The sequence below is a fragment of the Somniosus microcephalus genome, chromosome 14, assembly GCF_052327205.1.
Source record: "Somniosus microcephalus isolate GS21.2 chromosome 14, FLI_Smic_1.0, whole genome shotgun sequence".
Classification (NCBI taxonomy): domain Eukaryota; kingdom Metazoa; phylum Chordata; class Chondrichthyes; order Squaliformes; family Somniosidae; genus Somniosus; species Somniosus microcephalus.
The window spans coordinates 93,725,428-93,740,529 of record NC_141000.1 but is presented as its reverse complement, the minus strand read 5'-3'; the positions used below and the strand labels follow the sequence as shown (position 1 = coordinate 93,740,529).

Sequence of the window (15,102 nt, the reverse complement as noted above, 5' to 3'; positions counted from 1 at the left end):
TTGGAATGGTCCAGTACTACGCACGTTTCTTATCTGAGTTAGCGACCATGTTAGCTCCATTGCACGAGCTCCTCAAGAAGGATGTCCAGTGGAAGTGGACAAAAGTGTAACAGGATGCTTGTAAGAGAAGTCTCTCTAGCGATGCTCTCCTTGTGCACTACGACACAGAGCGTGAGATTAAGTTAGCGTGTGATGCTTCCAGCTATGGTGTGGGAGCTGTCATAAGCCATATAATGGATAACAGCCAAGAGAAACAATTGCGTTTGCATCATGAACCCTCACAAAGAGCGAAAGAAACTACTTGCTAATTGAAAAGGAAGCACTCATCATAGTGCTTGGAATCAAGAAATTCCAACAGTTCCTGTTTGGCAGAAAGTTTACCCTGATAACCGATCACAAACCGCTCCTAGCAATATTGGGGCCCAAATCTGCCATCCTTGCAATGGCTGCATCAAGAATGCAACATTGGGCAGTGTTGTTGTCACAATATGACTACACGATTGACGATCACACTTCAAAACAAAACGCAATCACAGCTGCCTTGTCCGGGTTGCCACATGAGGACTCCTGTTGGGAATCTGGGTGAGATTTTCACGCTAGGTGCAGTTGACAAAGACTTTCCTGTGAATGCAACTGAGATTGCAGATAAGACTTAAAAGGACTCGGTACTGAAAAGAGTGTATGAAAACAACTTGAATGGATGGACTGATCAGTGTATGGACACAATTGAAACCATTCCATAACCGTCGTACTGAATTGTCTTGTGAGCAAGGTTGTATCAAGTGGGGAAACAGAGTGCTGGTACCTACTTCTTTGAGTTCAGAGTCAGAACAAAACAGCCCGAAAATTGGTTCGACACTAAAACCTTTTGTAAGGAGATCAGGAAGGCTCTGCAAACCTGTTATTAAACTGGATTTATAGTTCATTTGTAGCATTTGTAGTTGATTTTAAAGAAAAAAAGCCAGGAGTTGTTGTTATGTGGTACATGTAATGCTGGGAAAGGTGGGACCAGAGTTTTGTTGTATTTGAGAAGGGAATATGTACATTTTTTTAAGGGGAAAGCAGTGTAATGTATTATCACATGGTTTGTCACATGGTTTAGGATGAACATGCTCAGCTCGCTCTGGCCTAGTAAACAAGCACATGGACTAGCAACTCATCCTGCCCTTGTCCTTCATTTGTTCTACCCACATATATTACATTTTTGGCGACGAGGATGGGATCTCAAAGCCATCTGTAGGGGTTTTGGAAGGACACAGTGTTCAACCTTCGAATGGAAAAGTTTAAGGTACACAGGTAGCGTGCTGAGTCACTATTCAACGGGATCGGGACAATCATGGCCGCGCCTATGGGATTCATCGGAAGCCTCGACATGTATGACCAAGCTCACGAACCATTCAGTTCACATGGTTTGGTATGAGCATGCTCAGTTCACTCTGGCCTAATAAACAAGCACATGGACTAGCAACTCATCCTGTCTCTGTCCTTCATTTGTTCTACCCACATATATTACAGAAATCGATCAGCAACTAATCTGTAAGTCGTTGATGATCCTTTTAAATAGCACTGGTGGGGGTCCTTCCTGCTGCCTAATGTGTGTCCAGCTGTGCGAGCTTAAGAGGTGTTAGCTGGAGCGGTGAGCTCCAAAATGGCAGCGCTGACGTCAAATCAGCATTACGTACTGATTGAAGTCATGATCTGCCTGCTCTGCATACTTCCGGCGGATGCTCACTGCGCGCAACACTAATGCCTTCACCAATATGGCGTTCGGCGCGACTTGCACCAGAAGACTGCGCGCGCTGCAGATGCCATTTTGGAGCCAAAATGGCATTCATAGCGCCGAAACAGCGGGTGCTAAGAAGATGAATTTTGCAGCCATCGTCTTTGGTTCTTGTAATTTTACAGATTTTAATTATTATTCTATTAGGCGTCACTATAAACACAAAACCGGGACTGTTGTGTATGTAACCGTTTACCTTTAAGGGAACTATAGAATGTAACCGTTCACCTTTAAGAGCACTACTTTAGGGTGGCACTATCTATTGGCTCATGTATACTGTAATACCGATAGTGACCACACCAGTATATAAGGGTTGTGATACGTTAACTAGGGCAGAATCGCCCGAGCCGCTGAATAGTAAAGACGTGTTTTATTCTGTTAACAGTGGAGTCTGTGATTATTTATAATACAACCCACAGACTTAACATTGGCGACGAGTCAGGATTCGAACCCTGCGGCAGTTGTTCCACGGCGGCTTCGTCCGAAGACAGGACGTTGAAGAGAGGTTTCAATCCCCACCAGTCTGGAACCGACAGGCTGGAAGCGACAGGCATTAGGACCCTGAAGCCTCCATAACCTCGTGGGTAAGCCGCAGCGTTGGCTGCAAAGACAGGGCGATCGCAATCCCTGATAAGAGCCGCGGTGAAACGCGCGAGCGGGTGAGCCAGAGGCCGGGGGCCGCTTTCAAGTGCGAGGGCAGCCGGGCCATCGATCGCATCCGCTGATAAGGCCCGCACTCGGCCTGAAAGTCAGCGTCGGGGAACGGGTGATAACCGCCATTGAAGTGGGCGGAGAGCGCCGAGAAGCGCGGGAAAACCGCCATCGAAGTGGGCGGGGAGAGCGAGAAGCGCGGGAAAGCCGCCATTTTTCATGGGGAAACCGCTGAAGAAGAAGGAAGAAGCGGGAAACCGCCATCTTGGAAATTATTAAGAATTTCAGGAAAGTAATAAGATTTTTCAGAAAGGCTGGTGTGTTCTCAAGAAGAGAGGGAAAATAAGTATAAGTACAGCAATACTTGTGGTGTTCTCAAGAAGAGAGAAGAAAATTAATTAGAATTTTCAGAAACAAGAAATAAGTAAAGCAATACTTGTGGTGTTCTCAAGAAGAGAGAAGAAAATTAATTAGAATTTTCAGAAACAAGAAATAAGTAAAGCAATACTTGTGGTGTTCTCAAGAAGAGAGAAGAAAATTAATTAGAATTTTCAGAAACAAGAAATAAGTAAAGCAATACTGGTGGTGTTCTCAAGAAGAGAAGAAAATTAATAATAAGTAAAGAAATACTTGTGCTGTTCTCGGAAAGAGAAGAAGATGCCTAAGCGAGGAAATATTAATGATTTTAATGCTGAAATAGAAGACAGGGCCACGTATGGGGAACGCATAGGAATATATTGCGTAGCCATATACGCCAAGGCAATAACTTTGTTAAATTCGATGGGAGCAAAAACATACGGGCTCTTGAAACATCTAATAGCACCAGTTAAACCAGTGGACCAGACCTTCGAAGAGAGCGTAGCAGTGCTGAAGGATCACTTGAACCCCACACCGTTGATACTGGCTGAACGATTTAAATTTTACGCCAGAACCCAGAGGCAAGATGAAAGCAATGCGGAATACTTAGTCGAACTGCGTAAGCTAGCGAAATACTGCCAGTTTGGAGGGAATTTGACAGAGGCGCTGCGGGACAAGTTCGTATGCGGCTTGGCCAAAGAAGGAACGCAGAAGCGACTTCTGGAAGAAAACGACCTCACACTGGACAGGGCTGTCCTCATAGCTTCATCGCACGAAGCCGCAGCGAAAGGGACGGCGGAAATGCAGCTAAAGGTGGCGGCACTCGGGGTGGACCAAATGACTGCAAGCATTTCCAAATGCTACCGTTGTGGAAAGACAACGCACGACCAGAATCAGTGCTGGTTTAAGAATCAAGAGTGCAGGAAATGTGGCAAACTGGGTCACATCGCGAAGGTATGCAGGTCCAGAAAGAAGACCAACAAACAAAGGAAGCCACCACCACAAGAAAAGTACAACAAGGTGCATCAGGTGGCTGAAAAGAGTTCAGACGAACAAAATTCAGACTCAGACCCAAACAGCCAGGAGTTGGATAGTCTGAGAATCCACAATGTGGGTAAAGTAACTGATCTACAGACGATCTGGGTCACACTAAAAATAGCTGGAGTCCAAGTACGAATGGAGCTGGACACGGGATCAGCTGTATCAGTCATCAACCAAAAGGACTACCACCGACTATTCTCTCACATACCCTTAAGAAATACCAAGTTCGTATTACAGACATACACGGGGCATCGCGTATACCCCATGGGGAAGATAAGAGTCAAGGTGAGAGATAGGGGTAAAGTACACCCAAGAATGAATTTGTACGTACTACCTGAGGGAGGACCACCACTTCTAGGACGGGAGTGGATCAAGAAAATAGACATGGAATGGCACTACCGACAAGCAATGACGAGTGAGGACTCGGTGCAGACAAGCAGCTCAGACTCTGAGCCGGAAGACGATAAGTCCAGCTTATGTATGAAAAACAAGGTTAACATTAACTCACGGACTAAGGTTGGAAAATCGATGGCGTGCATAAAGACAGAGAATTCTGAGTCTGTTCAAGCTACAGACATATGCATTACGGAGGAACACCGGGCTCGAACTCAACGCTATTTCAAAGTACAACAACAATTAGAACAATTAAGTTACCGCCTCGTACAAGAGATGAAAACAATGAAAAAGTTCTATGACACCGAATGGGAGAGTCTGGAAAGACAACAGAACCTACTGGCTCAAGCAGAGAGCGACCATAGAGCCATCGTGACCAATTACCGATCACATCTCCCTGATGATGTTCAGGGGTTAGAATATTTGCATGATCTAGAGATACAGCAGAAGGGCAAATCACGCTGCACTGAGGATTTTGTTCTGCAATTAGAGACGGAGCTAGTGCAGGCAAAGTTAAGAGAAGTTGAATCACAGGGTGCTCTTAAGGAGATGCAGAAACAAATCTTGGACATGGAAAAGAGAAACGCTTCTTTACCTGATGAGAATAATGTGGCCATGTTGCAAGAGGAGCTTATAGGGGCGAAACTGAAAGAAGCTAAGCAAAGGATGTTGGAACTTGAAACGCAGAACCAAATCAGCGGTAATCAGCTATGTCAAGCAGAGAAGGAGTGCAAGGGTCTACATGAGAAGGTGCAATATCTCTCAGCCCAAAATAAGGGACTACTCACTCAGTTAAATGAAAGTAAATGGGAAATGGCTGAGATGGACTGCAAGAATAAAGAAGAGTTGATGGCAGTGAGACTTCGAGAGGCAGATAGCATAGCAGCCTTGGCTGAACTCCAACAGGAAATTGCGAAAGAAACAAATGAAGAGGAATCTTCAGGAAGCCAGGATTTTATTCCAGTTCTTCTCTACGACTCCTTACAAGCAGAGTGCGAGAAGTTGAAAAAACAGTATGAACAGGCCCAGACTACAATTCTGGAGGGGGTTAACTCAGCAACCTCCGAAAAGCTAGTTTCGTTGGAAGTATATGAGCAACTAAAGGTTGAACATGAGCAAGAAGTCCAAAGGCTGCAGGAAATTCTTGAGGAGCTCAGGGCCAAGACAGACTCATCGGTAGAAGTTCCATACATAGATGAGGATGTAGAGGTGAAAGACATGGCAGAACTCATAAAAATATGGAAGGAAGCCCAAGACAAATATGAGGCGGCAATTACCGAGGTTGACCGACTTGAAGAACAGTTTCAACTGGGAATGGGCCCTGAACATGAGCTAGAGAGCATCGAGGCGCAACTTCTCCAAGCACTGGAAGCCAAAGTACAAGAGGAAGAGAAGATGAAAGCATTGGAGAAAATGATGGATGAAATGGAGGAGTACGCTGAATTACGTCCAGGGGAACAGGAGAATGGGGAAACAGCTACTTCAGTAGAAGGATTAAATAGCCTGATAACGAAATCCCTGAAGGAAGGGAAAGGATTGAACGCACAAATGAGGCCAGGAGGGAAGGAAGGGCAGACATCCGAGGAAGAGCAGGATGAATATGATTGCTTGAAGAAGGGTTTTGACCTGTTGAGTGACACCGAATGTTATGAGGATGTGGTCTGCCCAAATTGTGATGGGAACTCCCAAAGTGCTGAAATCCTGAGGAAGCACTTAAGGTCTAAGGAACATAGAGAGTTGGTGGCGCTACAGATGGCAGCCGGGAAAAGAGCTCGGAGAGTTTCAAAAAGGCAGAAAAGAAAAAGAAGAAGCAGAAAATAATAACTGTTTAAAATATTATTACTTCTACTACCTCAGTCCGAACACTACGAAAGGTGCTAAATTTGTAAAAAAAATCCAGGGACATTATCAAGACAGCCAGTGGGTTGTATAAGTCCGCACTGCTGGTTCAACAGGACGAAAGTACAAGCTGTTAAAAAAAAAAAAAAGCTATGGAGGATGCTGTCTGGAACGAATTAATACCAGAGACTGAATTTATGAACTGTTCCCACAGAGACTGAACCTGTAAACTGATTCCACTGAGAGTATGTTTGTAAACTGTTATATGACGTTGACTCCATTGAGAGTATATTTGTAAATTGTTATATGACGTTGACTCCATCGAGAGTATATCTGCAAACTGTTTATATAAAGTTGAAGATTGTATGTTTAACGGGATTCTGTAAGTAATAAGCTAGGAAGGGAGGAGTGTTGTGTATGTAACCGTTTACCTTTAAGGGAACTATAGAATGTAACCGTTCACCTTTAAGAGCACTACTTTAGGGTGGCACTATCTATTGGCTCATGTATACTGTAATACCGATAGTGACCACACCAGTATATAAGGGTTGTGATACGTTAACTAGGGCAGAATCGCCCGAGCCGCTGAATAGTAAAGACGTGTTTTATTCTGTTAACAGTGGAGTCTGTGATTATTTATAATACAACCCACAGACTTAACAGGGACAGTTTCAAGGCTTTGAATAAACATTGTCTCAATGATAATGTATTGGTGGTGATGCTTGAAATATCACTTATACAAAATTACATAGGTGACAAAATTCTAATCGTGTCATACTAGGCTATGATCAATTCCTAGTAAAGTGCCCACTGTGTTTCCCAAGGGTTTCTTAAATGAGTAGTTTACATTCTATAACAGCCAGAAGAGAAAATACTTAAGATTAACCTAGTCTTTCCAAAGGTTGTATAGGTGTGTTTCACAATGAATTCTTGCCTCATCATTCTAATACATTTCAATAAGAAGTATGGATTGGTTAGACTAAAGCTGTCCTGATAGGTACCACAATTACTTTCAGCTGCCTACATCATATTGAGCAAGCTAGTATCATCATACTATGTAGCAGTACAATTCCCATTCCTCCCACTATTAACAAATCCTTAAAACCTAATCTTGGCATTGCCTAACCACTTCTTGATCTACTTATTTCCATCATAAGAATTAGGAGCAGGAGTAGGCCATACGGCCCCTCGAGCCTGCTCCGCCATTCAATAAGATCATGGTTGATCTTTGACCTCAACTCCACTTTCCTGCCCGATCCCTTGATTCCTCTGGAGTCCAAAAATCTCTCTCAGTCTTGAATATACTCAATGACTGAGCCTCCACAACCCTTTGAGGCAGAGAATTCCAAAGAGTCACAACCCTCTGAGTGAAGAAATTCCTCCTCATCTCAGTCTTAAAAGGCCAACACCTTATCCTGAGATTATGCCCCCCTAGTTCTAGACACTCCAGCCAGGGGAAACAATCTCTCAGCATCTACCCTGTCAATCCTCCGCAGAATCTTATATGTTTCAATGAGATCACTTCTCATTCTTCTAAACATCAGGGAGTATAGGCCCATCATATTCTTTTCAACCATTGTGTGACCAGAATGAAGCATTCTGGTCTGTGATGTATCGTCTTACAGGCTTCTTTCTTTCTATCTTGGTATGTACAGGGCTAAAAACCCAGGTGCATTCAGTGAAAATTATCTAGCATGTTTTGATACACAACAGCCCCCACACAACAGATGTTTTGTTTGCACTAGATATCCAAGGCAGGGGCCAAGCCTTCAATTGAAATACAAGCGTCCTATCAGTTTTGTTTGAATAAACATTTGATCAGCAGGTCCAACTGACTTTACGAGATAGATATTCAAATTTTAAAAAGTATATCTATATCTCCTGTTCCAATTGAGTAATATGTCTGAAGTCATTAGGGAGATATAGATAGGCCATCGTGACAATGAATGGTCAGCAGTGAACCACCACATAAGGTTAACATTCAGGGACTTTTAGCATAGAACACACAGCTGTGTGTTTTGTTTTTCTTCTGACAAGTTCCATTGACTTCAATGAAGCTGAATATCGGGTATGCAGTATAACGGGCAACAAACGTGATTCCGCCTGTTTTGCGTCCCCTCCCTTGTCCAATTTCACTTCCAGTGTGTCTTTCTACTGTTCAGTTATACATTTGCTGCTTGATAAATCTGTTTGTCTGTTTATATCCTAAACCATTGTCTAATGCAATATTTATTCTACTGCCCTCGAAAGTCAAAGATAAATCACCTGAGGGCATGTGCTATATAACCAGTAAATATGGTGATCAGGGTTTGCTGTTCAACCTCAGACTTGCTACAAATGATACAGATGGCAGAAAAAGTTTGTAGGGAGCGAGCACTTGCCTATAGGACTCATTTGAGATGCTGACCTGGAGAAAGATAAAAAGCAAGAACAGCATAAATGGTAGTGATATCCATTATGGGTCTTGCCATTTTATCTGTTTCTCTTTTTAAAAAATTACCATGGCAAATGTAACTCTTTCAAACTTAAAGAAAGAGAAGTGCAGAGTTGTAGTTCACAAGGCTCTAATTCACCCTCTCCCATTCATAATGCATGATGACAGATATTCTTCCTGTGATTTGTTGGGTGCTTATTTCACAAAAGATGAGTCAATGGGGTTAATAAGAACCTCCTTATAGAGCCAGAAACTGTATTTGTATTAGTCATTCTGGTTTACTATAATGCTTCACAAAATACTTCCAAGAATTGTTCTTTGGTGAATGCCCTGAAGGTTCAGATACTTAAACATTTGACTCCCAGCTAAGCAATAAGGCAATGGCTTCATACTATTCAAAATTTCAGAACATGTTTACATATAATTACATAGAATATACAGCACAGAAACAGGTCATTCGGCCCAACTTGTCTGTATTGGTTGGGGGAGTCGAGTCAATTTTCAGCCAAGCCTCTGAACAGAGCACCGGGTGAAAGCTTCATTGCGAGGAAGAGGAAAAATTTACTCAGTAATTCATTCCTCTTAAATCACACCTTCTATGGGCCAGTTGTGGAGCAGCACTGATGTCATTCATTGAGAAATCTATGTTAATAATAGAGTAATGTTATAACAGCAGTCTGAAGAACTGTATTGACACCAATCTTTATAATGTATTCTATTTTTAAAATTTCTCCAGTATTTTAAATCAACAAGCCATAATCCAAGAAGTTCTATCATAAGTAGGAGAAAAGAATACCAAAATGGAAGTTAGTCGCCCCAACTCACATCCATCAAGGATTTGATCATGTCTACTTAAGCTGAATTCTAATATTAATCAAAGGCAACATACAAATTTACAATATAAAATGTAAAAGAAAATCTTCAAAAACGGGACTTACAGTGTTCTCATTTTCTTCAGCTGTGATGTTAGTGCTATCAACTGAAACTCCTTCAGCTTCTGGCAATGAAATACAAGGTATATTATTAAATACTTGGAGCCTTCAAGGCCTTTATTTAGACTTCCCTGGCTCCCTGCCTCAGTTTCATTATTCCGCATGGCTACTATCATTGGTTGAGAAAAGAAATACAAGGTAAAGACAAACAATGCCAATTTTTCTCGAAGATGAGTTGTGGTGCAATGTGAGGCCTTTCACCTAACAATAGATCGTACAATCATAGAATGATACGCACAGAATGAGACCATTCAGCCCATTGTGCCTGTGCTATCCAATTAGTCCCACTCCCCTGCTCTTTCCCCATAGCCCTCTAAATGTTTTCCCTTCATGTATTTATCCAATTCCCTGTTGAAAGTTACTATTGAATCTGCTTCAAGCAGCGCATTCCAGATCACAACAACTCGCTGCGTAAAACAAAATGTCCTCAAGTCAGCTCTGGTTCTTTTGCCAATCACCTTAAATCTGTCTCGGCTGGAAATGAGTCATCAATTATGTCATCAGACCTGCACCATTTAATAGGGCCGGGAAACGCGCAGGCCTGCCTTAATAGGCGCCATTAAGGGAAAGTCGCTCTGAGGAGCGGGGTGAAAAGAACAATGCGGTCCTGACCTGTCATGCTGACCGCCTGCCCCCAACCCGCCCAGGTAAAGAAAATTCCGGCCATTATGTTGGTTGTTCCTGCATCTTCAGCCCTCAGAGAATCCTGGAGGGACCAGGATACCATGTTGGCAGCTGACAAAAGAGGAGTCCACCTAAGGGTCCAGAATTGTGGCGTGGCACCCGGAAAAAAACTATTTTCTTAAATGTGGTTCCCTTACAAAGGAGGCACTGTAAAATACTTTCTGGGGGGAGGGGACACAGCCACCAACCCTGGAACTAGCAACCTCTTCTGGGGGGACTTTAACTTCTCTCCACCATGGCAGGTGGCACAGGTGTCTACCATTCTCATGTAAATCAAGAGACCTCTCCCTGACTCCACAAACTTTAGCGAGGTCAGCGCCAAAGGTTCTGGGTGGGTAAATCTTGGCACATACGTCAGGATGCGCCTCTTTCCACGGATTTCAGCCCCATTGAAATTTATTTTGACTGTTATAGGTCTCACTGCTTGAGCAAATAAAAAACAATTGAATAATTAGTGGACAGACCTTTTCGTGTGGAGTTGTTTTCAGTTGAATTTGCATTTGTGGTTGTGGTTGATTCTAGACTAGAAAGGGAATTATATATTGTTTAACAGTTTACACAAACACACGGGGGTGAATCATGTAGTGCAATATATTTTGACAAAGGCAATAGCCCATTTCATTTTACATGAGTTAGTGCCTTTGTTAAAATAGTGGGGTGAAGAATTTCATACAAGTACATTTATTACCAGATATTGCACAGTGCAATTTCAACTCCATATTTACAAGCTTTAAATTTCAAAACATTTTTTTATTTTTTTTATTTAAGAAAAACACCTAATTTCTACAAAGCACTTCTGCATGTTCTAAGCACTGGTATGAAATATGAACTTACCTGCACAAGCCTTCAGTACTTGAACTTGCAAAAAAAAATTATGTGGTTAATTTTTCTAACTGTGATAACTGATCCTTAATTTGAATATTAGAATTTAATGTACGACTAACAATAGAAAATTTGTTTTATATAAATCTACTTACCTACTCACAGTTTCCATCTGTTGAGATGATTTCTGGGAAGGGAATAAAGTTCTCATTGGTATGAGTGGAAAAACAATACAAACCCGAAATGATTGAACCATTCAATAAATGGTATTGTGTTTCAACAAACCAAATGGAATTTTAATTTAAACCTAATTTTGCAATTGGAAAATTCAAATGAATTAAACTACAGTCTACATCACATAGCTACAATGCATAAACTTCATTTTATGTTGCTTAGAAAGATAGATAGGTGGAACAGAAAGTAGCATTGGGGGTGAGATAGGGTGGGTAATGTTGCAGAGGTGGAAGTAAGCAGTCTTAGTGATAGATAGGGTGAGGGGTTTGAAGCTCAGTTCTAGGCTGGTGGCCCTTGTTATGTATTGTGTGTTCTCCTCCCACCTGTGGTGGCGCTGTCACAGGTTGGTTGGGTGTTCTCGGTTAAGTTTAGCTCTCTTTGTTCGGAACTTTCCAGAACTTCCTTTCCTTCCAATAAAGCACTTCATGTTTGAATCTCTGGGTTCTGAGTCCTAAATTGTGTCTAGGTAGAAAGGTACCGACACAACAAGTGGCAACGAGGATCGGATGAATCTGTGTTGTGGGAACTTTCTTGTTTTCGACTACAAAACACTCGGAACAGAGATTGCAGCATCACATTAACGTTACGGCAGTGAGTAAACAGAAATTTTAATTTGAAACGTGAGATGGCTACTATATTAGGAAACATCGGTGATTTTGATGAAAATGTGGAGCAATGGAGCGCATATACGGAATGTTTTGACTATTTTGTATTGGCGAATGCGGTGGCAAATGAAAAGGTCGTGCCTACCTTTTTGAGTGTAATTGGGCCGAAGACATTCAATTTACTTCGCAGCCTCGTGCAGCCAGATACTAAAACATATAAGCAACTAGTGGAAATTCTTGGAGCACATTTTTCACCAAAACCTCTGGTTATTGCTGAGAGATTTAGATTTCACAAACGGAATCAAGAGGAGGGGGAATCAGTGACAATGTTTATTGCTGCTTTACAAAAGGTTGTCAGAACACTGCGAGTTCAAGGAGGTGCTGAAGGACACCATAAGAGACAGACTCGTGTGTGGTCTGCAAAATGCAGCCACACAGAAGCACCTTCTTACTGAGGACAACCTTACTCTTGAAAAGGCCATTGAAGTTAGTGTCTCCATGGAGATGGCGGAAAAGGAGGCTCACCAGTTGAGTTCAACAGGGAGAGTTCACAAGGTGTCGTCTGAGCCTAAAGGTGCGCGGAACGGCACATGTTACCGTTGTGGGAAAACAGGCCATCACGCTAATGACTGCTGGTGTACGGAGTTGGAATGCCGAAATTGTGGTAAAAAGGGTCACATTGAACGCGCCTGTAGAGGTAAAAAAAAGAACAGACAGAGCTGGGAAGCATGGAAGCAAAATGTCTGTATTTGGACAAGAGAGGAAAAAGAGTGTTCATTCAGTGCAGTATGATGGAACAAGCAAAACAGAGGGGAGCGACACCTCTGAGGAGGAAGAGGTGCACATACTGACGGTTGCAGGTGATTCAAATGGCTACTGGGTGTCACCACTGGTGGAGGGACAATCAGTGCGGATGGAGGTGGACACAGGCGCAGCTGTGTCCCTTGTTTCAGACACTGTCTACAACAAAATGCTAAAGCATCTTACCCTTCAGCCAACAAACATTGTGCTAAAGATGTATATCGGCGAACCTGTGGCCATGAGAGGCGTCATTGAGGTGACAGTTAAATTGAACGGACAGACTGCAAAACTGCCACTATATGTGGTAAAGGGAAATTACCCATCGCTACTGGGACGTGCGTGGCTAGAGAAAATCACGCTGGACTGGCCTGCAGTCCGCATGATGTCAAAAGGGGAGTTAGGTCTGACTGCAGTGTTAAACAAACATGCAGAACTCTTCAATGGGGAACTTGGGAGCATGAAAAAGATCAGCGTGAGACTGGACATTAAACCTGACAGCAAGTCGAAGTTTCACAAAGCCCGATCTGTACCCTATGCAATTAGGCCAAAAGTTGAGGCTAACTTGGAAGCCTTAGTCGAGAATGGAGTCCTGGAGCCTGTGAGCGTGAGCAAATGGGCCACACCCATTGTTCCTGTCCTGAAAAAGGATGGATCTGTTCGAATCTGCGGGGATTTTAAAGTGACTATTAACCCGGTGCTGTCTGCGGAACAGTACCCTCTTCCCCTCATTGATGATCTTTTTACGGGCCTGGCCGGAGGGCAAAAGTTCAGCAAAATAGACTTATGCCAGGCTTATCTACAAATGCATGTCGATGACAAATCAAAGGAGCTGCTGACAATTGTGACACACAAGGGGCTATACAGGTACTGCCGCCTTCAGTTTGGAATTACGTCGGCCCCTACTCTATTCCAAAGGGCAATGGATCAGATTTTGAGTGGACTGCCAGGAGTCCAGTGCTACCTGGACGACATCCTTGTCACTGGGACAAATGAGGATCATCTTCTGAACTTGGATGCGACACTACAACGACTGAAAGAGTACGGACTCAGAGTTCGTAAAGACAAATGTGAATTCTTTCAGTCTTCAGTTGAGTACCTGGGGCATGTGATTGACGCTACTGGCCTGCATAAGGCGCCGTCAAAGATCAAGGCGATCGTGGAGGCCCCAGCACCCCAGAATGTGAGCCAGTTACGTTCATTTCTGGGGCAACTTAACTACTATGGGAAGTTTACTCCAGACTTAGCAACATTGCTGAAGCCGTTACATCAGTTGCTATGTCAAGGCAAAATATGGAAATGGACTGAACTGTGCAACGAAGCTTTCGCCCAAGCAAAGAAAGCATTGCTGAAATCGGAGGTCTTGACACATTTCGACCCAAAGCTACCCGTGCAGCTAGCATGTGATGCATCACCATATGGTGTGGGAGCAGTCATATCCCACATCATGCCTTCGGGTGAAGAGAAACCTATCGCCTTCGCATCACGCACCTTGAACAAGGCCGAAAGTAACTATGCGCAGATCGAGCGCGAGGCCTTGGGAATCGTTTTTGGAATTCGAAAATTTCATCAGTACCTGTTTGGGAGAAGGTTCACACTCCTGACGGACCACCGTCCATTGATTTCAATCTTCGGGCCCCACACCGGAATTCCGTCTCTCACTGCAAGCAGGATGCAAAGGTGGGCTTTACTGTTGTCAGGACACACATACGACATCAAATATCGCAAATCAGACTTGCACGGCAACGCAGACGGTCTCTCGAGGCTACCCTTGCCTGTTACTCCCTCAGAGCCTTGTCAGGTAGACATCTTCTAATTTAGACAAGTGGAGGGAGCACCTGTCACTGCAGTTCAGGTGCGAAGGTACACCCGCAACGATCCAGTCCTGTCGGAGGTAATGGACGGTGTCATTCGAGGGAGAGCTATAGGAGATTCTCCTAGTTTGAAACCTTACGTTTCAAAAAGAAATGAGCTCTCCGTCCAGGCAGGTTGTCTTCTTTGGGGACGCCGTGTCATCATTCCGCCACCTCTGAGGGAACCTATACTGCAACAACTTCATACAGGCCACAGTGGGATGGTTCGGATGAAGGAAATGGCAAGAATCTACTTCTGGTGGCCAGGTCTCGATGAGAATATTGAAGAGAAAGCCAAAACATGTTCCCCATGTCAAAGGGTCCGGAATATTCCACAGCTGGCAACCCTACACCCCTGGGATTGGCCTGCAGAAGTGTGGCAGCAAGTACATGTGGACTTCGCTGGTCCTTTCGAAGAGAAGATGTTTATGGTGGTTGTAGACGCTTGTAGTAAGTGGCCGGAGGTCGCTGTGATGAGGTCTACCACGGCAGAGAAAACAATTGAGAAACTTGGTGAGATGTTCAGCCGCTAAGGCTCACTGGAACAACTCGTAAATGACAACGGTCCACAATTTGTATCACAGGAGTTTGCAACCTTCCTGCATGTGAATGGTGTCCA

General features: G+C 43.5%; 1 protein-coding gene across 3 annotated transcripts in view; it reads right to left on the bottom strand.

Annotated features, from left to right (window-relative positions):
- The window catches only part of impg2a (interphotoreceptor matrix proteoglycan 2a), a 152,445-nt gene that overhangs the window by 96,817 nt on the left and 40,526 nt on the right, over nucleotides 1-15,102 (bottom strand). For 2 of the 3 annotated variants that reach the window (XM_086006950.1, XM_086006949.1), the window contains exons 5-8: nucleotides 11,149-11,180; nucleotides 11,006-11,029; nucleotides 10,636-10,694; nucleotides 9,434-9,492 (exon numbers count right to left, since the gene is read on the bottom strand). In XM_086006950.1, coding sequence (XP_085863076.1) covers nucleotides 9,434-9,492; nucleotides 10,636-10,694; nucleotides 11,006-11,029; nucleotides 11,149-11,180 — 174 coding nt within the window. The remainder of the gene's footprint in view (nucleotides 1-9,433; nucleotides 9,493-10,635; nucleotides 10,695-11,005; nucleotides 11,030-11,148; nucleotides 11,181-15,102) is intronic. The other variant, XM_086006951.1, reaches the window with a different exon arrangement.